The 22,249-nt window shown below is 38.8% G+C and overlaps 1 protein-coding gene across 2 annotated transcripts in view; it reads right to left on the bottom strand.

Annotated features, from left to right (window-relative positions):
• Positions 1–3,466: 3,466 nt before the first annotated feature.
• CLMN (calmin) overlaps positions 3,467–22,249 on the bottom strand; it is a 75,239-nt gene continuing 56,456 nt past the window's right edge. The window contains exons 5-13 of one of the 2 annotated variants that reach the window (XM_040558871.1): positions 19,440–19,532; positions 18,017–18,207; positions 16,094–16,287; positions 15,007–15,089; positions 12,274–13,584; positions 11,039–11,223; positions 10,037–10,097; positions 8,884–8,945; positions 3,467–7,760 (exon numbers count right to left, since the gene is read on the bottom strand). In XM_040558871.1, coding sequence (XP_040414805.1) covers positions 7,607–7,760; positions 8,884–8,945; positions 10,037–10,097; positions 11,039–11,223; positions 12,274–13,584; positions 15,007–15,089; positions 16,094–16,287; positions 18,017–18,207; positions 19,440–19,532 — 2,334 coding nt within the window. In that variant the 3' untranslated portion in view covers positions 3,467–7,606. Of the gene's footprint in view, positions 7,763–8,883; positions 8,946–10,036; positions 10,098–11,038; positions 11,224–12,273; positions 13,585–15,006; positions 15,090–16,093; positions 16,288–18,016; positions 18,208–19,439; positions 19,533–22,249 lie in introns of both variants that reach the window. The other variant, XM_040558872.1, reaches the window with a different exon arrangement.

Genomic DNA, 22,249 nt, shown 5'->3' with positions numbered 1-22,249 from the left:
GTTTTATTGCTGTCATGATCCAGACAGATGGTTATGTTTCCTATGCTGCACTTCCATCTTCTTTAAGCTACAAAAACTGTCTTTACACAGCAAGGATAAGGGAGACTGTTTTTCTAGTTGCTACCACAATGACTTTTCTCCCAGTGCACTCAAAAAAATCGAATCCAACAATTCCTGTTCTCACCGTGTTAGAGTTTGAACAAAAGATTGGATCCCATACTCTTGTAAAAACTTATTCTACTCTCACTGGACCCAAATATCGCAAATTCTCAATAGCATTATGAGTATTCTCTTACCGTCTACAAGCATTAGGTGTGGGGGAGGATGGTCCACAAAATAAGTACCAGCTACCGCAGGGGTGGTGAGAAAAACACTGGAAGTATGTGAGGTGATTTCGTTTTGTAGCAAGGAATGGAGGAACATTTACAAAAAGCGTGATGCCCACCAGCCCTTAAGTTTAGTTCGGGAAGAACTCCTACGCCATCCCCCACATATTGTTTATCCATTTTAGTTACATCTTTCAGGAGGCAGATCATGGGTCTGATTCTGAATTGTGTTGCATCTTGGTTGTACGTTATTTCCCTTTGCCCATATACTGCCAAGGCAATTAAGGTGTAGAGGGAAGAGCATAGTAAATATGAATCAGTTTTGCACCTAGTAATTTACTAAACCACTGGTCTAAACATTTAGACTCTTGCATAGAAACAGGCCAGATACACTGAATTGTAAGAACAGTATATAATTCAGCACAGCTGTTTTTGTAAGCTTGCCTTTTTAATACCAATTTCTATGCATTAACAAATTTAGTAATGTATAATCACCTTCATAAAAACTTAAGAGTTCATTCTGTTTGTTGACTGGAATTACAGTTTAGCTTCTTCCTCCAAAATTAAAAGTCACTTGCTGGGTAGATGGGGAAACAATACACTTTATGAATTTACTCTGCTTACTGAGATCTTCTCTGCTAAAAAGTGAATAGCTTCTGGGCACTTTTAAAGTGCATAATAAGAACAAAATGGTGATTTCTACTGAAATCAAGAGGAAAAGTACAAACCCACAGATGACAGCTTATATACAGGAAGCCTGTCCATTTATTTCAAAATCAGAGATTTTATAAAATAAAGTAGAACTATTCACTAATAGTGAATACTAATTATACTAATCTTATTACAGAGTAGCAGTTTCTAAAAACATTTTCTTTGCTATTTTACCAACTATACACAAGAATACATTTCTTCCTCACAAAAATTAGCTTTGAGCAACAAGTGCAAATGTTCAATACATACCACTGATTGAAAGCATTTAGAAGAAATGTATTTGAAATTACACAAAAATTCATCTCCTTCAGTATGTCTTTTGAAGCCACTCACATCCAACTAGCATGTTCTCATTTAAATAACCATCATTCCTCACCACTTGCCAAAGAGAAACATGTATTGTACATATTACATCCCTTACTTATAAATGTTTTCTTCAGCAAAAATGTCCCTCATTAACGCTTTAGGAAACTAGCACTTTACAAATTAAATTTTAAACTAGAGAACTTTAACAAGAAGGGTAAAACAGGTTTTTTTCATCTTTTTCACAGAAGAATAAAATAGCTCAAAATGGTATGCCAAACTAAAACTTGTTTTGTTGAAGAAAAAGCAGAGGTTGAATTTTTTATTGTAACAAAAAGACATTTGACTTGTGTAAGTTATTTGGCATTAAAAAAAAAAAGCATTATTTCTCTACCCCCCCCCCCAAAAAAAAAAAAATCACCAGCACATAATTTGAAAGTTAATTTATTTAAATTGGGCCAGTCATTTCTAACTAAACACTGGTATCTGTGATAGCCTAGGGACAGCTGTGGATCAAGACAGTGCTCCATGAATGGTTCCTTGGACACAGAGCAAACATACTCCATGAATCAAAGAGATTCCAGGAAGGCCCACCGAAAGCAATGAAGCTACTTTGGGAATAAAATATTACCTGACTTGAACACAACAGTGAAGGCCATGATCTAACCTTTCTTGGAATGTTATGTTTTACTATTTCTCACTGAGGTAAAATTAATTATTTTTATTGCCCCTTCTAACCTTTTCATGAGGAAAGAATTGTAGTAGTCACCCAGGGGCCAATTTTATGTTCCAGAGACGTAGACTTAGACATTCCCCTCACGGTGAGAAAATAACACACTTCTCATTTTCCATTATCAGCAGTAGCAGCTGGAAAGGAGTCACTGAAAGTGCCACTGAGATGGAAGGAAGCTTTCCATGTTTCATATTCAGAGGAAGAAAGAAATGTTCTGATATTCCACAATTTCAGTTAAGATAACCTTGAAATAGACATGGCACTTGAGAATAAAAGGTTAATTTTTCACCATTTGCGAGCTCTAGAGTTATGTGTAAAGAGATGGACGGAGTAAGCAAGCGATCCCATTCAGAGTATGTCTTTTCCAGTATCCTTTACATGGGCATATAAATGCAATGTTCTCTGGCAAGAACAACTTCACCTGCATGGAGTAGGAGCTACTCCTAGCGCAAGTCCTGGAATGTGAACAGTTGTAAGGCAGGCAGCTGTAATTTAGTATCATCAGTAGTATGCACAGGGAAAGAATTTGATGTTATCTACCTAACAAAAAATCTGCACAACGTGGAAATATAAAAATTTAGTGTTTTTTTCCTCCTTTCAGATTCACCACCTATTAGCCCAGTGGAAAATGGGGTGACCAGTTGTTGGGGTAGGTACAGCTTTCATCTGTAGAGGTTTGGGAATTTTCCAACCAGCAATCGTACCATTGTGTTCCAGCCATTCATTCTGCACCGCTGTTCCCTTAATAAAAAATGGCAGTGCATGGTAACTTCCTAGAAAGAATAGAGGATTGATCCTACAGAATTTATGCAAACAACTGTTACGCGTGCAAAGGGGTCAACTGAAGTCTGTGGCATTGTTTGTGTACATTGGATTGGAGGAGTTCCAGCCCTAAGGTAATGCATAGGGTTTGTGGCTACTTCCCATCCTATGTGATTAAAGCTGACTTTAGTCCCCTCAGGGCCAGATCCTGTAGCGTGTGCTTAGCACACAGATGTGTCGCACTGACTTCCACAGAAGTCAAGGAACTGAACACATCGCTGGATGCATTCACGTTTGTGCTTGGCAAGAAGGGACTCCAAGTACTTAAAGCTAGCATAAGTGATAATGCACTATTATACCTATTGTCCTGGTAGATTCCTGAATATGAGAGCACATACAGTGACCAAATTCATCTTCTGAAAGCTCTGATTATGTACGGGTCAGTACAGAAAACCCTTAAAAAGAAATGAAAACCAGAATCACACAACCTAGGTACCCCAGGAAACTCAATGGCACACTACTTGGATAAAGAAGTTAGAGTCATACTGAGCTGGAGCAAAATGACCATCACCAGAAGATGTAGAGGATTTAAGTGTGTTTAGACACCAAATATCAAGATGTTGAAATTTCAGCCTCAGGAAGTGTTTTAATGGAAGGAAGTAGCTTAATCATTCAGTATATTTTGCAACTTTAGCTGAAAGTTAACATCACAAAATAATATATTGCTATGCGGCTTGAAGAATCACACAATTGTACTCAAACCATTTCCCATGTTTTTCAAGTCTGCTGTTCATTAAGAGCTCTTACTCTCTTTGCAGTTTCCAGTTTTCAAATGGATGATGCAACCTATGCATAGCTCAATGTTCATTCTCATGAGTCATAATCAATAAATAATCATATCACATACACAGAATTTTACAGGTATTCTTAAAATGGTTTTACAGTTCTATTAAATATATAGATAAAATAATCACTACTATATAAAAAAATCTTTTTAAAACAGCTGAACTCTGAAGCTTTGCATAAAATTCTGTAGACACATTCATTACAATCTAGAAACTCAATAAAAATACATTTTAGAGCTCAATCTATCAAAAATATTCATGGCATTGAAAAGTGATTGTCATTTTTTTTTACTGCAATCTGTACTTGCCCCGTCTTTGCACTGATAATGTCCTACAATTTGGCAAAGGCTGTGTTCATTTCATTTTCTGACTGTTTAACCCACTTCTTCAGCTCTAAGACACTTGCCCCATAAATGTCTAGTGATGTTCTGTCTTCAATACTATATCTCTTCTTGCACTTTCTATAAAATTGCAATGAAACACTTTGCAGTGAAGTTACGCAACTACAATAACATTGAACCACCCCCTTATAGCTGTCTCTCAGTCTGTAATGGTGCTTTTGTGAACACCACACACCCTTATCCAATAATCCTCAAACACTTCCCAACACTTGCACTTCCCAATACTCTGCTATCCATAGGTTTGCTCAACAAGAACTGGTCTTATCATAGAATCACAGAATCCTTTAGGTTGGCAAAGACCTCCATCATCATCAAGTTAACCTAGCACTGCCAAGTCCACCACTAAACCCTGTCCCCAGGCACCTCGTCTACACGTCTTCTGAACACCTCCAGGGATGGTGACTCAGCCACTTCCCTGGGCAGCCTGTTCCAATGCCTCACAACCTTCTCAGTGAAGAAATGTCTCCTAATATCCAACCTAAACCTCCCCTGGTGCAACTTGAGGCCATTTCCTCTTGTCCTATCACTTGTTACTTGGGAGAGAAGACTGACCGTCACCCCACTACAACCTCCTTTGAGGCAGTTGTAGAGCACGATAAGGTCTCCCCGGAGCCTCCTATTCTCCAGGCTAAACAATCCCAGTTTCCTCAGCTGCTCCTCATAAGACTTGTTCTCTAGACCCTTCACCAGCTTCATAGCCCTTCTCTGGACACGCTCCAGCGCCTTGATGTCCTTCTTGCAGTGAGGGGCCCAAAGCTGAACACAGTACTGGAGGTGCGGCCTCACCAGAGCAAAGTACAGAGGGACAACCACTTCCCTAGTCCTGCTGGCCACGCTATTCCTGATACAAGCCAGGATGCTGTTGGTCTTCTTGGCCACCTGAGCACACTGACATGGACTTAACAGATCAGTACCCATATATGTCTGAATTCTGCTACCAAGCCAAAGTATCACATGAGTTCAGTTCAAGTTTAGTATTCTTCAAAACCCCAGGCCTTTCAGGAAAAACTTCCTTATTCAGACAGCGCACAGGTCTGTCAGAAAAAAATGGATAGATAAAAGATTGCCCACCATCCTTTAAAACCTCAAATGCCTCAAGACAGTCTTCTAGCCAGCATGTTAAAATGGGTTTTGCTGCAGTGAGCGCTTCACAGTCAGGCTTTTAGACTGTAAGCTAAGAGTAGGACACCGAGTCCAAAAAGGAGCAACAATTTCAGAACAGGGCACTTGCAGTGAGAGATTGGATCTTGCACTGTGGAAGAACGATGCAGGCTCACAAGTCTTTGTAAGTGGGAGGAGCTGCTGCTCATGCAGATGTCTTTTTGCAGGTCCAGATAATGTCAGAACTCCTGGAGAGCTCAATCTCTTTTCATGCACAGCTGACCATACCAGCATAATCACTCGTAACTCTATCCTGGATCTTCTTACACATGCAATGGCTGACTAAGGTAGACTGCTTCTGTTATATCTATATTATATTATATATAAAGCAGCCAAATACCAAGTATCATGTACTTATTAATTATTATTTTCATTGATTTTACATGGAAGAAACAATCTCCATCTTTTCATGGGCTAGGCTGGCTGGAAAGCACACCTCAGTTTAAACATTGGGTGGAATTATCAAGACAATTGCTGAATGCTGTTTGACATTAAACAGCTCATTTCACTGTTTCAGCTGTTGATCATCAGTGGGAGGGAAGAAAGAAAACCCTTGGTTTTGTCTTTCTTAAAAGAAAATATTGTGTAATGAAATAGTGCATCATCAGTGCATGCCATTCACTTTTCCATTTGTTATGGATATGAGTGGTTTAGATGAGACATCCGAAGATCTTCTCATTAATTTTCTTGGGAAGAGGGAGAGAAGACAAAAGGAAACTTATTTTCCTTGATTGAACTTTGACAGCTGTAAAGTTCAATGAAGAGGCTGTAATCCAACTCCAGATGATCTCTGTTGAAGAATAAGAATCATGGAAGAAACGAAGGAAGAGATGCAAAAATACAAAGAAAAAGTTGTCATAAACCAAGGGAGTCTCTGAAGACTGGCACATAGTGAAGAGCTCTCAACACTGTTGCTCCAATATACTGTACGTTGCTAGTTCCTGCTGATAAATAGGTGCCATGGCATTCAGGATAAGAATTTTGTATTAAGATTTATTTTTTTTTCAGAGAAACAGCACTATCCCTAACATTTCAGTGTTATAGTTTAGCCTACTTCAAGAAAACATCTTTAAAAATTCTAAAATAGATTTTATTTTGGAAGAAAGTATTAGTGTCTTCATCAACAAGCACAAATAGTGTGAGACACAAAATCAGATGACTCAAAATGTTGAAAATTTTCACTGGAAAGATAAAAGACTTTTTTTTTTTTTTTTTTACTTATGTCGGTTTACACTAAATTAAGTTGCGAAGTTTGGATCTGCTGCTCACCAAGCACAAAGGATCTACTTTTTATGTTCAAGGGGTGAACCCAGCTCCAGTCAAGACAGAACAGAAATTTCCATTTTCTATTGAATGAAAGAGATTCCAAATTCCTTTCTGTGTTTACGATATCCTACCATGCAATGTTGCTATCACATGCTAACTTCTCCTCCAAAAAAAAAAAAAAAAGGAAAGAAGAAATAAAAGCTTACAAAGAAGAATGAAGCGTGATAGGCAGTTAGGATTTCACCAGCAGATGACCTGACTACAAGCAGGTTTTTAAATACCTGCAAACAAAGCTTCTTGAATACCTTTTCAAAGATGGCCACCATCAGTAACATACAAAAAGCAAACTTCTTCAGGTATTCTCTACAGAAGTCTCTAGATGAAGATTTCCCTTACATTCCCTCCTAAGCAGCCACTAGCCTGTATGTTCTTCACACTTCTCCACACCCAATTTGTTCCTGCAAACTAAACATAACAGGTGCAGGATAAAAGTAAAATCCTATCCACCCTCCACAAATAAACCCTCCACCTGACTTTGTTGCTCCACTAGCTTGCCATGAGCACTATAGTCAGTTCCTGTGGTGAGCAAGTTCCACCATCTTCAACTCTGCTCTACCTCCAGCTCTCCCATAAGAACTCTGTGGAAAACGTGAAAATGCATCTCAAGCATCCCAATCATCCCTTGCAGGTGGGCCAGATTCATGGGCAAGCCAACAACACATCTTCCACAGCTGTTGGACCCTACCTAACTGAATGAAGCCAGAAGAATTATTTTTGAAGACTAGAGCTCTGAATTGTTCATATTTCTACTGATAATTATCCATTTTTATTTAGCATCTTATAAAGCAAGGCACAAATGTACAAAATCGCAGCTACTAAATAAGGTCATTTTTATATATATTTACACAGTTGTTGTAATATAAAATGTGCTTCGACACTGTCATAGCACAACAGCAGAGGAACTGAGGAGGACCTGATAGCGAACACAAATACCAGGTCCTATGTTTCTGTTTGTGCTTCACCTGAAGGTACATACTTGTATGCAGATACACAAAGCAATCAGGCCACTGTCTTTTATTTTTCCACGCCTCGCGGAGATCAAACCCTGCTGCTAAGAAGCTGTGGAACGACTAAAAAGCAGTAGATCAGCAACCAGAGGAAAATGATGAAGTAGAACAGCTCTGACTGATCAACGCTCGGAGCCTGGTGAGTAGATGCTGGAGTCTCACTTGCTTCCATGTCTTTTTTATTCCTGAAAATAAGAGAGAATTTGATAAGAGACAGGAAAAAGAAGAAAAAAACTCCCACTGTTAACATTTTCTCTAAAGATCACAGGGTCACTAACAGCCAGCAGTTAAATGAACCACTTCAATCTAATCAGTTGGAGCGCAAGCTAACTTTGAAATGCATAATGGGTTTCAGCAGTGTGTTTCCTTAGGAGTCAAAACATAGCAATTAATCCCCTGAAAACTCTGGACAAGTTCTCAGGTAGCTTAAACACATGCCAATGTAGTACACTCCTTTTAACATAAGCTGACTTCCAACAGTCAAAAAGATACCTCTTTATTTTCAGAAAGTAAACACAGCTTTGGGCAACACTTATATCACACTTTTATTTATACAGTGTAATCTGACTTGATATACTTTCCCCAAACCAGCTACATTTAGAGTTTCTCACGTCAGATACACCAAAAAAAAAATAAACAGAAGAAGCCCAAGACTTCCAGAAACAAATTAGCAACTGGGGGTTGTAGAATAACTCCAGAAGTCCAACTGCAGGTCTTAGGGGCAAAGCCTGATGGACTCTACCACTGAGCTCTCACAAAACCGAGAAAAGGTCTTCTTTAAAATGGTGCAAGACAGTAATATTATAAACTGAGTGTACATGTATCATGTTCTTGTACACATTTTTTTAAATCTTATTTTCAGGAAAACTTTTTTGGCCTGTTTTAATGAGTCTGGCATCCTGCTTGGGCATCCTGCTCACTCAGATATGGTACTGGACATATATCTGAGTATTACACAGAAATTGCTCTATATCAGCTATATGAGGGCCTCATATATGAAGTCCTTCCACCCTTTACTTGGTCTGAAATACCCACTGTGTTGAAAAAGAGCTGACAGTCCTGCTAAGATAGCTGAACCTTTCCTCTCAAGCCAACCTAAGGCATTTTAATGAAGGGGGAGATCTAGAAACAAAGAAGTTTTGTATCTTATACCTATGGGAAATATGGACTCTAAACCAGTATACAAGATGTCCAGCCAAACTACCGTTATAATTATTTTTTTTTCTTTTGTAACATTATTAGAAGCTATAACTAACTAGAAGTTATAGATTCCTTGCAGAAGATTTTGTCTGAATAAGAAACACTCACCTGATGATTGGTAGATTTTCACCCACATCTGTCATCGTCTGGTTGTTTTCACCAAAGATTTCCTTAAACAAACAAGTGACCAGTAATGGGAGAGAAGAGGAAAGGGAAAGGGAAAAGAAGAAAAAAAAAAAAAAAAGAATAGACAAGAAAGGAGGGGAGGGGAGGGGAGGGGAGAAAAAGTTCATTGTCTCACAAAGATGGTAGTTTTGTGTGCATTCTATGCAGAACATGTCTAATGTTTACTCAAATAAAATGAAAGTGTGCTTCTGAATTTATTCTGCACCCATACATCCACCACTGCAGTCTAGTATATACATAGAAAAGGAAAAAAACTCTCCTCTTTCGTATACCTTTCTTTTACAGCATTGCAAAATCAGAGCACCTGTGTGAAACATTGGTTTCATTGAACGTTGGTGGCAGCATTTCTTTATAACTCCAAGAAGGTCCAAATTTTATTTTGTGCTGAAAAGAGACATATTCCTATCCTTGCTCAGCATGCCCAGACTGCTGTTGCTATCCTTTCTGAGTTAAAAATCCAGAGCTCAGTCATGGAGTATGTTCTCAAGAAATCAATATGAATTACATCTGCCATTAAGGATACAGTTTCACATTACAACTAAATTTATTTAAGGGTTAGCTGATTCTATTGATTATATATATATATATAAAAGATATATTTTAAGATAATACACTACTACTACGAAGGAGAGGCGAAAAGCCCAATCTTTGGTAAAAAGTGCATTTCAAGAGACGCTCAGCATTTCTGTGGGGCTGTGACCAGGATGCCTACATGTATACAGTGAGTGAACAAACTAAAAGAAATTGGAGCTGCAAGTAAAGGCAGCTTCAAAGAAGTGAAACTTTTCAACTATAGTTATGACAAAGTAAACCTCAAAATTAGAATATATTTAATTTGAATTTTAAGTAGTCCTTTGTGGTTTGCTCAAGGTTCAGTAAGGCTCAATTACATTTATTTTGAAGAGTTCAATAAAGCTTTTAAGTTATCCCTGGTTTTAGTACTAAAATTCTTAGAAGTCTTAGGGCTTCTGTGTTATCATAGAACATATAGAGAGTAGACCCTTTTACAGTCTTTGACCATTTGGAGTTTAAGAGAAATAGTGAAATAGCAATAGAAAGGTAAATTTCCACTTACCTTCTCAGAAGTATTAGGAAACCTTTTTCGGAGATAAATATTGGAATCGTTGTCACTAGTCCTGAAATGTATGTAAAAGCAAAATATTTTAATTTATAAAGCTAATTTTTGCTTTGACTTCAAAGAGAGCCACTACAATTGCACGTGCTAGTTTTAGGTTATGTGAAACCACAAACATTCATTGTTGTATGTTTTAGAATATGGATTTGAATTTATCAGTAACATTATAAACAATAGCTTTGGGAAAATCTTAAAATTCTTTTTTGATTAAAAAAAAATCCCAATGCTCAAATTTAAATCTCTTCTGGAAAATAGTATCTGATATGTTTTTTGCAGCTTTGACATCATATAGATTTAAGTGAAACTTACAGCTAAGTGAGGTTCTATGGTTGTGTACTTATAATATAATTGACAGATTGCAGGGAACAGAAAGCCTGACAAAGGGGATGTTTTTTTCTAAGCAAATACTTTCAAATGCATTAGAGTGCTATAGTGACAAGCATTGACAAAAGACAGTTCATGTCCCACTCAAATGCATTACCTAAGAACTAAATTAGAATGTAAGAGGGAAGAGAAGTGAATGGATTAAAATTAGCAGTGTGTCTCATTCACTTCTTCAGACAGAAAAACAAATATCTATTGGAATGATGCAGTGTTGTGCTCACACATGGCGTCACAATGCATGTGCATTATTTCATCTACATTGCAAAACACTCCCTTGGAAAAAATGTTTACAACACAGCCATGCTCAAAATGCACTGGGATTCTAGTTGGTTTTGTGTAGCTAAGATTGTACAGCAAAGTCAAATCAAGTCCCACTGGCACTAAATCGCTTGATATGTTTAAGAGAAACACAGGAGGAAGCCAATGACCCAATACAATGCTCCTAAAGGAAGTCTACAAAAAACATCCAGTTTCAACATCCAAACATCAGGGCACACTTTAGAAGCCCAGGCATTCATATCAGTTATATATATTTAAGAGAGAGTCAATGTGAAATACCTGGTAAATTCATGACAATTAGCAATTTCTTCCAGTTCATCTTGTAACAGAGTAGTAGTCCCAACTTTTGAGATCTGTAAGTCTTCTGCTTTTATCATATCTTTGTTTTTTTCCTCCCTATCACTACTTTCTTTCAGTATCTTTCCCATTGTTGTTAAATCATCTAGATGGTTGAAATCTACAGCCTGTTGAAATTAAGAAACATTTTGTGTTAGACAACAAGACTGATTCCCCACCCTTCCAAATATCTTAGTGGTACAGCTTACTCAGATGCTAGATTATGTGTCATACAAGATTGAAGGTGTCACTAAAGAGATAAAAACTTTTTTTTTAATTATCTTGAAAAGCATTTTGGATACATTGAGCTATAAAATATCACCAGTTAAACTTACATGCAATTAATTGACAGTTCTTTTTACATAAGAAATCATGATATGACATGACTCTTTGAAGTAATCCATTAAGACTTTTTTTTTTTTTTTAATCTATCTCAAATTAGCCTGTTGGAGATAACAGAAATTTGACTTCATTACCCTAATAATTGCCAGGATCAAAACAAGTCTAAGCAACAACTAGAGTGACATTCAAACACTTAAATGGACACTCCTTCCAGAAAAACTCTGCCTAAAATTACTACGCTGGAAAATGTGCAAGACAATTCAAAATCAGTGACTGCAAGAATAAATACAACACTGCACTTTGCCTAAATCCAAAACACAAATAATTGCCCAAAATCACCTCTCCCTCCTTCTGCAGTGTAGATAAATCTTGATTTTATCCACATGACTTAACCTACTCAAATTGGTTTGTTTTCATAGACAAACTTATTTAGATTCAGACAAAATATACTTTTAATTGTATCCTTTCTATATCAACAACACTGCTTCCTGTTCTCATTACAAATTATTTTCAAAAAATACTCTGTGGTAATCTTTTATACCCACGGATTACACAGGAGCTTCAAAATAATTTAAAACATCAGTAAAATTCACATTTCTGCAGTACTGTTTGTGCTTATTCTTTCCTTTGATAATTTCACATCTTCTCAGGAAACTGCAATTCCATTCATTCCAGTAGAGGGCTGTGGCAAACAGTGTTACGGGATAGAAGACGAAGTACATTTTACATATTTCTCCAAAGAGCATGCAAAATGAAAAGAAATGGCAGCCATTCAGTTTAGATACTAGTCCCCCCATAAATGCACAAAGAAATGCAGTTAATAAAAAATGAAATACCTCAGAATGTTGTAGAATCGTGGTATCTTCATTGCTGGTGGCCTTTTGGCCATCTTTTTCATTTTCCAATTCTTCTACTAGTAATAGTACTTCTTCTTCATAGGAAGAATTCCCGTGACCATTAATATCCATTGCTTCCTCCTCTCCATTCTCAGTATCTGCTTCTGATGCAGGAACTCCTAGATTATTCCCTAAGCCTGGCTCTGGAGCATCTTCCAAGTAGTCCTGTGCCGGTATCCCCTCCTCATGTAAAACATCCGTTACTGTTTCACAAGAGTTTTCATTTTCAGTATCATAACCTTCAAGACAAGGCTCAACATAAGCATCCAGAACTGCTGATATGGGAACGTTATAATGTGGATAATAGAAGAGATCATGGGGTATTACTGATACTTTTGAAGAACTGGGTAGCACTTCCGCTGAAGACTCTTCTTCATCATAGCTGTCCAGGTCCTCTGCGTTTTTGGGCACATCTGAGAGAGAGTCATCAGATGTTTCTAGCGGTGTAGATAGTTCTTGGCTTTCGAGATTAGAACCATTCACTGAACAGTGGTTAGATTCTGTTGTCTCAAAGACAGGCGATTGCTTTGTATGTTCATTTTCTGGCAGTTTCAGTACTTCCTCATTTAGAAGATGGAGAACATACTTATGCGTATCTTCTTGTTTCGAGGTATCTTCTGGTAAAAGAATTGACGTTTGGGGCTTGCTCTCTTCTACTTTATTTATAGATTCATCTGTAAGTATACCTGAAGTCCAGGACAATGGACTTAAAGAAGAAGTATTGGCTGAAAGGCTCTTAGTTTCATTGTCGTATTCAGTATAGGTTTCTTTAGTTAATTCTTCGGAGTAGTCTTCAAAAGAGTCAACAGAATTTTTCTGGTCTGTCAGAACAGCTGGAGAAAGGTCATCATTCTGTTTCAGTAGGTCATCAGACATGTCCCCTTCACCTGGCATCAATTTATCACTAAGCACTTGCTGGGAGGAGTTGGATTCAAAACGGATAGATCCTGTAATGTGCAGCGAGGTAGGCCTTTGAGGCTCCTCTTCCGAGGTTTCCTGTGAATCATCTAACACTTGACTCAATTTGCCATTACATTCTTCAGGAGCGGTTTCTGACAGGATTCTCTCAGGGGTGTCATGAATATGAACCTTTGGAGGAGCAGGGTGACTCCTTTCATGATTAACAGTATACATGTTTTCTTTACTTTCACTTAAAATCAAGATTTTGCTTTCCTTTTCTGAAGGTGTGTCTTTGATGTGAACATACGTGGACTCAATTGGAAGCTCCTTGTCAGGATCTGTAAAGTCTTCCTATAAGTGATGATACACCATTAAAGAACAAATCATACCTCACATATCGTTTTACTTCTCCCAAATGCTACAGTAACTAGCCCATCACCCACCCCATTACCTTTTGAATGGCCAATTAATGACTCATTTATTTTGAAAGTAGGGAAACAAATTGGGCAAGCCAAGTGAGTTGAACAAAGCTCAACATGAAGAAGCCGCTTGTACAGGAAGATTAGAACGCAGACAAGCCTACTCCTCAGTTGTTAATGTATTCATCTCTCCCTGCTGCACCTGTGGAGACAACTGACTTGGCTTTTTTGGGACACAATCCCCGAATCAGCTACATCTACTATGAAACATATTCATCTAGTAGATTATTCAGTTCCAATAGACTGTATTGAAAATAAATAAATAAATAGGCTTTTTCTTTCCCCATTAAAAGGTCCATAAGTCTTAATGCCAACCAATCTTAATGCTCATCTAATGTAATAATCATGATCAGATTATTTTAATAATTTTAATTCCAGTGACTTTAGTAATGTCCACCAATTCTGTAAGTTATGAAATATATACCAAGTGGAATTTTCAGTCAATAAATGAGAGGAAATACCTTTAATGTAGGAACCGTGATTTATGTACATGTACTCAAGCACAAAAAAATAAATAAATACTCAAGGGGCACTGAGTCTCCTGGGAACCCTTTCAAACCAAAAAGACTATGCTGAACTAGGTTTGCCTAGAAGTATGAGCAGCCTCCAGAACAGTTTTTCAACGTATGCAGATCTTTTCTAAAGTTCCCCGGACTTCTAATTTTTCCTCCAGTTTTCTGTGTCATACTCTTTAATTACTCTTTAAGTTGATCTTCTCTTTTTCCAAAGGGCCTTTGTCAGGCCTTGCTGAGGCCTGCTCCTCAATCCTTTATTTTTGATAAATCTGCCTTAAGTCCCTGGTCCTTGAAGCTGTAAATTATTTCATGCTTACAATGAGTGCTTTTGACTGCTGTATTGGTGAGATTCAGTCTCTGGTATCTTGTGTCTGATACAATATCTGCTAAATTCAGGTTGATTGTGGCCCTCAAACTTGAGAAGACTGAAGTCAAAAACAAATTTAAAGTCCAACAAATCATCATAGATGAAGGGATAAACTTCAGCCTTATTCTGAAACTAATATAGCAAAGTAGCAGAGCCTATGTAACCATTTCTATCCTCTGAAAGCCATAATTAGATGTAAAGGTTTAAAAGCAGAGTTCTTCCTGAATCAGTTTAGCCATCTGCAACGAAAGTCCACCTGACTGGATTTAACAGAAAATGCGAACAATTAAAACTGAGCTTGTGGTTTATTTTGAATAGCTCAGAAAGAAACCTAGAAGGTAAATGCAATATCTGACTTAATTAAGTATACCCAAGCAAATAAAAGTGACGTGACGTAAGAGTAAACACTTACCCCTTCCAGCTCGGGGAAGTGTTCCAGAAACTGCGCCACGTAGGTCACAATTGAGTGCTCATCGGGGGATTCCACCATTATATCTGTGGAGACAGACGCAAGGTACGTCAGCATGCTCGGCCTTAAAGCCTTCTTGCAGAGGAACAGGCCACCAGACATTAGTCTGCCTTCTTGATGAGAGAATAGCAGCTACAGACACTATTCTTCTGCTGACAGATCAGAGCAGGCAGTATCCTTTTCACTGTTGACTGTACTCTTTAAAATTCTCACCATCTTATTCACATTATTTTTTTTCCTGTTTCCAAACACACACTGAACCCAGAACAGGGTCATTTTTCATCTGCTTGGATAATGTCATTTACAGTATATATGTCACTATCACTAGACAGTGATCTTGCTGAGTGACAACACAGAGACTTGTTTGTAGCAGAACCCATTCTTCTAACAGGTGACCCAAGAAAGCACAAATAACCAAACTGTGCTTTCAATCATAAAGTCAAGGCCTAACACCCGTGTAGCAGTGTTCAATAAAAAACAGTGCAAGAAGCTGCTCCACTTATATACATATAATTATTTGCACACATATATGCTTATGTACACATATTTATATATGCAAGTATATATATGAATTGTAGAAAAGTAACTGGGAAATGCAAATACATCTGAATAGGTATCTACCCATTTTCCTAGTGTGGCAGCTCACCCACTTCGTCCTGGAGTGACACTTAGACTCTGTAAACTGTAGGCATTATGAAATGCTGCTACTGCCCTGAGACCTCTCAGCTCAGCAGGCTGGTGATTAATGCCCATTAGTAATACCAGTGTCACGTAGCATCTAATCATTAACCAGGACCAGTGTACGTAGCCAAAACTACGGTGAGATCTCTGTCCCCATGAGCTTACAAGTATGACTGGAAGCATAGGACTACTAGCCAGGGACCACTTCATTTTTCTTACCATTCAGCCCCACATAATGATCACATCGACAATCTAATTACTGGGAGGTTTTAGTAGGTGTGATGATGCAATATTCATTAATTCATTATTGTTTGAATGTTACCCAACAACATCGATGTAAACATTTTACCTTCCGGCTCTAGGAGCCTAGGAACACCCAGCTTATTTTGTGCAATGCTGAAAGCATCCTCCAAGTTTTCTCGAGCTGATTTCTCCAGTGCTTGCTTCATGTCTACCAAAGTGGAGTCTATGGCTTTTATGACAGCCAGGAAAGCCAGGCCACTCCTCCAACTGCTGGCAAAGTCCTGAACCGCAACACCGTACCTAAACAGAAGTACATACAGTTTACATGGCAGTCATGTTACAAAATCCAAAATAAAGGCATCATCATTTTCAAAGGTAAAAGTAAGGTTGTTGAGTCACACTAGTCACATTCGAGGTCTTTTGGAATTCAAAACACACAAAATACTTTCATAAAACACAAGGATTCATAGGCTGGATCAGTGTGGCCAACAACTGACATCAACCTGCTTGTAGGAAGCAGTTAGTGAAAACAAAGGCCTCAAGTACTCAGCAACCACATTTAACATTCACAAAACCAAATGTCTGTGTGATTCCTGTTTCTGTTGCGTTCCAGCATTTTAATGCCATAGCTTGGGATGACTGCCAACACTTAAGTACTTAAAAAACATAAGCATAAATGATTTGCTTTCCTGTGTCCTTGGCCTTCTGTAGCAGAAAATCATGCTTTGCCAGGTGCAAAGAATGCCAGTATATGTACAGATCATGAGTACTTTAGATGTCCAAATTTTTGCAGGAAAATTCAATCACTGAACTTGCAATGAAGTCATTGCAGCCTCAGAATAGAAAATTCTGCACAGGTCATTGGTTAAGGTGGTTATAATGATGCAATTATGTTTTAATAGCCCGCTTGCAAGAACAATTTTCTCCTATTAAATGTTTCGATTTGTACACCTTGACTAGAATGACAAGACTATGGCCTTTATTTCTCTCATTCTAACTCTTCTTGTGCCGCCTCCCTGTTAATGACATTATCAGCATTATTTTGGGAGTAAAACTGCACTTCCTCTATGGTCTGCATTGGCAGCAATTAACTACGGTTATCAGTGGGACAAGTTTATCTGCACAACAAGCACCATTAGCTTCACTGGAGATAACCAAGGGATGTGGCCCACAGGACCAAGTATTTAAGAAGCAAATTTGTATCTTCAATACCATACACAGAACATCTGTGTTCACAGGCACATTTGGACATACAAATCTATCAACAGACAAAAATGGCAAATATACAGCTATCGAATTTGCAAGCTTGTCCCATGCCCTCTGTAAAAATCTTCGACAGTCATCCCTTCAAGATAATAATACATGTAAAATACATGCCAAGCACTTATGTGTGCATTAGACATCTTACACCAAAGTATTTTAACTCAACAGTAACTTTGCGTGGCATTACTAAGCAAAATGCTTTGGTGAAAGAATTGCTTTTTATTAAAGATGAGAGAGATTTGTTGATCAATGGAAATGGACCCAAAATCTAATAACATTCACAAGATACAATCTAAGATTTGACCTCTTCTCCTCCTTAGTTTTGAAGAAATGAAGCTTCTAATACAAACTCTATCCTTCAAGACAACTCTGCAGAGAAAATCCCTCAGGGCTGCTGCTTAATTTAAAAGGCTGTTGTTAAAGTCTTTCAACATGTGGTTGTTTTATTTCTTCATTTAGTAAAAGATAGCTAGCAGACTACACAGAAGTTGGGAGGAGGAGAGGGAAGAGGGAATGATCCTGTTTTAAATGGTACCAAGCAGATTAGTGCAAGTTAACGTTTAACACTCAAGTCATGAAGCCAGCAACAGACTGCTTCAAGGTCAGATGGTTGCTTTAGACACAGTTATGCAGTGATACACTCGGCTGCAGATCCCTCGTGCCTGCAGAGCCCTGGGCGGTGCTAATACACACATTAGGCGAGGGATGAAATCTGGCTTCACCAGGACAGGCGGACGCAGTTTTCTAGGACACTTTGCTCACTTACTTTCTGGTTTTCCTCTGAACCCAGATTAAAAGGGCTCTGATGGCTTTTCGCTGGTCTTTCACTGTGACAGACATGTTCCTCTCCACGCTGGGAGTGCTGGGGTGAGACGTGTCCGACTCTGGCCCGCTAGGCCCAGACGAGAGGCTGGACGAGGAGGAGTTCCTGTTGAGGTTGCCTGTCAGCTCTTTAATCTGTAACAAAATGTGAAATGCACGGTGCTCCGATTTAACACCAGGTGAATGGAAAACCGAATGTTTGTTTTCAGGCAAATTAGCATGCTTCTAAGATAACGGGGCAATAACTGAATTTTAAGAGGTAATTATAGGCCTGTCCATTACAACTCCCAACATGACAACAGCAGCAGCCCAGCTGGCAACCCCAGGAAACAGAAAGAGCACGGGATCGGTTAAGACTAAACTGCAAATATTCATAGCAAACAAAAAGCAAAGAAACATGTCTTTCAGTTAGTTTAACTGAAATCATTCTTTTATCCACAGGACTCACTCAAGTGAAACATTTTTAGTCAAGAAATGGTGACCTGCACCAGATTCCCATCCTTGGTCTGCACTGATAGTTGAGTCCAGATTATGCACCATGCTGCTTTCAGGTTCCCTGTGCTTCTGTTGCCAAGTCCGTCTGGTCAAACTGCTGTTGTACGGCATTGTTCAGCTTGAAGTGCTCAGCCACAGAGAGAAACCCCAGTACCACTTCAAGACAGACCTTAGTTTATAAACCCACAACCACTTTAGAAATTAGCCCAAGAGAATGGAAGAACATATGCGCCTCACAGTCTTACTAGAGTTGCAGAGACCCTCTCTCCATCTCTCTCTTTTCATTAAAATTTGGTACTGTTCAGAAGGTTATCAAAATAGATGTAGATTAGTGAGCTGTTTTAATCTGACTAAATCTGCGACTAAATCAAATTTCATGTTTAGATCAGTTCTATCAGTTCCAAAACTTCAGGCCCTTCAGCATCTTTCATTTGGCCCTCTACATCAGTTGTGAAATTTTGCCATGGTAAGTAGGTCCCCAGAGATCAGTGATTCTGCATGGAATTTGCCACCACACTGGACCAGTTCCAGATAAGGTTATTGAAAATAAACTGTGACCTGAAACCAAATCTAGGACATTGGTGCAGATCCAGGGAACCTAGAGCAGAATCCTGAGAAGGCACAGGAGAGAAGGGAAAGGAGTAATCTGAAGCTCTAATTCTGGTCCAAGTCAAACCAGGGCTTAAACTGCCTCCTATTCACACCAAAATAGGTCTAATGAAATAAAACGAAAACAGCTGCAGGTATTAAATTAACCTATATCAGGAGGAAAAAAGCTCAGGTTTAGCATGCTTAATTATGTTTTTTAGGATTAAAAATCAATTTAAAAAATTGATTGTTCACTTATGATTAACGTATTTGAGTTTTATTACCTGAAAAAACAAGATTATGTTCCATATTAGTCCAAGTACCAGAGAGGAATTTCCATCTGCTATTTCTGCTGCATCAATGCTAACAAGCTTTACCTGTAGAAGAGATCATAAATTCACAGACAAATTAAAAAAACAAAATGTAAGTGCAAAAAAAATTGCACTGGCTTGAACTGAAACTGCTGGATATGTCCAGCACATTTCTGCCACTGACCAGACAGCCAAAATGCAAGATTGAAATCTTGTGCTAACAATAATTTGCCCTGATCACAGCCACTGTGCTCCCTAAAGTCTTATCTCAAGCCTCCCAAGCCTGTAGCACCGTCTGCAGAACAGGAGTGAGCCCAGTGGTACGTCTTAAGACCACAGATGCATTTCCTCCACACAACCATGGAACAAGAATGTCCCCTACGGTGGATTCTATTCTTAAAAAACAGAGGGCAGGTATTTACCTCCTGTCTTCCTCTGTCTAGGTTTCAACAGATTGGCTGGAACACACATAAACCCCAGGGAAGAGGGCAGGATTGAAGCCACTTCCCATAAAAAAAAAATAAAAAAACTTAAAATTGTAGTAGGATCTGTCCACTTCTGTTTTGCTATGCATCGCCAATCTCTTTGCTTATCTCACCTTACACTGCTTGTCACAGAGCTCTGAGGAAATCAGTTAGCAAAGGATAAGTTTGCCTAATCCAAGCAAACTCTAGGGTTTCCCACATTGAAGTCTCTTCCACGTGATAACACCAGAATGTTATTCTCTTAGACAACACAGACTTGTTTTTGGCAAAGGTCACGGAGAAGGGAGGAAGCAAGGAAGTTGTCAGCACTGCACATGACACTCAGAGTGAGTTAAAGCCCAGCATACAGCCCATTTATCATTTATTTATAAATTCTGTACATGATGAATCACTTAGCAGAGCTTTACCCTGCTGCCCCAGTTCCACAGAAGCGTTTGCTGATGGGTTCCACCCATTGTGGTTTAATATCTAACCTCGAAGCTCTTGGCAGCCAAGGCATCTTGCCAGCACTTTCATCACTACCCTTCACTAACTGGCTTGGTTAAACTGAAAAACAGAGAGCAGAATAACTTTTTATCTGGTGGTTTGCACAACAGTTTTCAGTCCTAGCGAGAAGACACCTCTAGCTGTCATACTTCAAGGCTCAGATTTTTGTACTAGCTCCAAAGTATTTGGCATGGGAAAACCTTTAAGGCCTAGTGTGTTTTAATAGCGGTTTGTCCAAAATGGGGTGCAGGTGGCATTTATCATTAGACTGTTCTCAGTTAAGCTCTGTTTTCTTGCTGCTGCTTGTCACCTGTTCCAGCAGAGCTACCTGCAATAAGATACCAGCTGCTTACTCTCAAGGAAACAAGAAATCCATGGAAAAGTAGTTGTTTTGGCACAACTAATTAAGAGGCTGCCTGTGTCTAAGGCTCCTCCTGCCTGGCCTTGCTCAATGAATTTCCCGACTGTCACCTGGCGAGGTCCTGGCAACCAGACATGCTTCAGCAGCAACTCCACAACGTTGACGTCAACAGAGAGAAAAAATCTCGTCTGCCAGCAGGCCTTAGCTGACTTTGCGTGGAAAGTACGGTCTGAGAAACTGTTAAGAAAGCTAAGAACTTGTAAGGTATTTCTTAGCAGTTCTACATCAGGCCAGGTAGACCTATACATTTAGGGCCACATCAGCCCCTGACTGCAACACTTGGAAGACAGTGCACAGATTTTTGACCTTTCACATCCTCTTCTGGGGAACAGAACTACGAGGTCATAAGAGATCCACTAATGCCTCACATCATGCTTATTCCTGCACTGGAGTTCTCGCGACTCCCTGGTATAACTAGCACTTCTGCGGGATCTCTGGAGCAAGACCTAAGCTCATTAAAGGAAACCAGCAAAGTGACAGCAGTCACTGATACAGAATCCCCTGCTAGGCATGGCTTTGCTCCTCCACACGTGCACACACAAGATCCCTCTTTACCTATAAAGCTTAATCCTCTAGAGTATTCATGCCCTGGAGTTAATAGGATCATGAGTTATATTTTATCCTAAACACTATCATGGAGAAGCTGTAAAAGTTTATTTCAGATACTAGATAAAAAGATCTTCCAGTACAGCAGGAATGCTGTAATCCTTTGCAGGGCATAGTCCACTGCTTGCTTTCTCATTCTGAAAGATCTGGGAATACCATGTAAATAAGTTGTCATGTGGCTGGGGAACTTCTCTTGACACCGTTACTTTTCATCACTTTTCAAGAGCAGCAGGCTCTCAACGTACAGACCACATCAATATTGCTTTGGAAGAAAGCTCTAATGGGAGAAATCAAAAAGGATTGAATTATTTCAAGCTACAGGGCTGATCTTGCTGGGTCACTTACAGCTGTGTCAGTTTTTAGGAAGTGATGTTGCAGTGGTGCCACACTGACTATCAGGAAAGTTATATCCTTATAAGGTTTTGATTCCTGGAATTATGCATTTATGTCATGTTCCCAGATTTAATTTTCTCTTGCCTTTGACTCATGATCAGCTGCTGCAGCAGTTTACCAGATAAATACATGATCTGTAATACCAAAAGTATTTCTGATGAAAGGAAAGAAAGCCATCTACCTTCAAAGTAACTGAAGTAATGCCACTAATACCCAGTTCATAAAGATTACTTGCATTTCTTTTTATTTTCTTTTAATATTGGGTTCCTGATCCTTTAATCCTATTGAACTTTTACATTATAAAATGAACAAATAATCCTTGTTTTAGACTCCGTAGGTGTTCTCTTTGTGGATTTTTATGTGGCTTTTCAGCCTTGCTGTTAAGGTAAGTC

Source organism: Cygnus olor, chromosome 5, assembly GCF_009769625.2.
Source record: "Cygnus olor isolate bCygOlo1 chromosome 5, bCygOlo1.pri.v2, whole genome shotgun sequence".
Lineage (NCBI taxonomy): Eukaryota > Metazoa > Chordata > Aves > Anseriformes > Anatidae > Cygnus > Cygnus olor.
The sequence above is the reverse complement of the archived record's forward strand: the minus strand, read 5'-3'. Positions and strand labels throughout refer to the sequence as shown.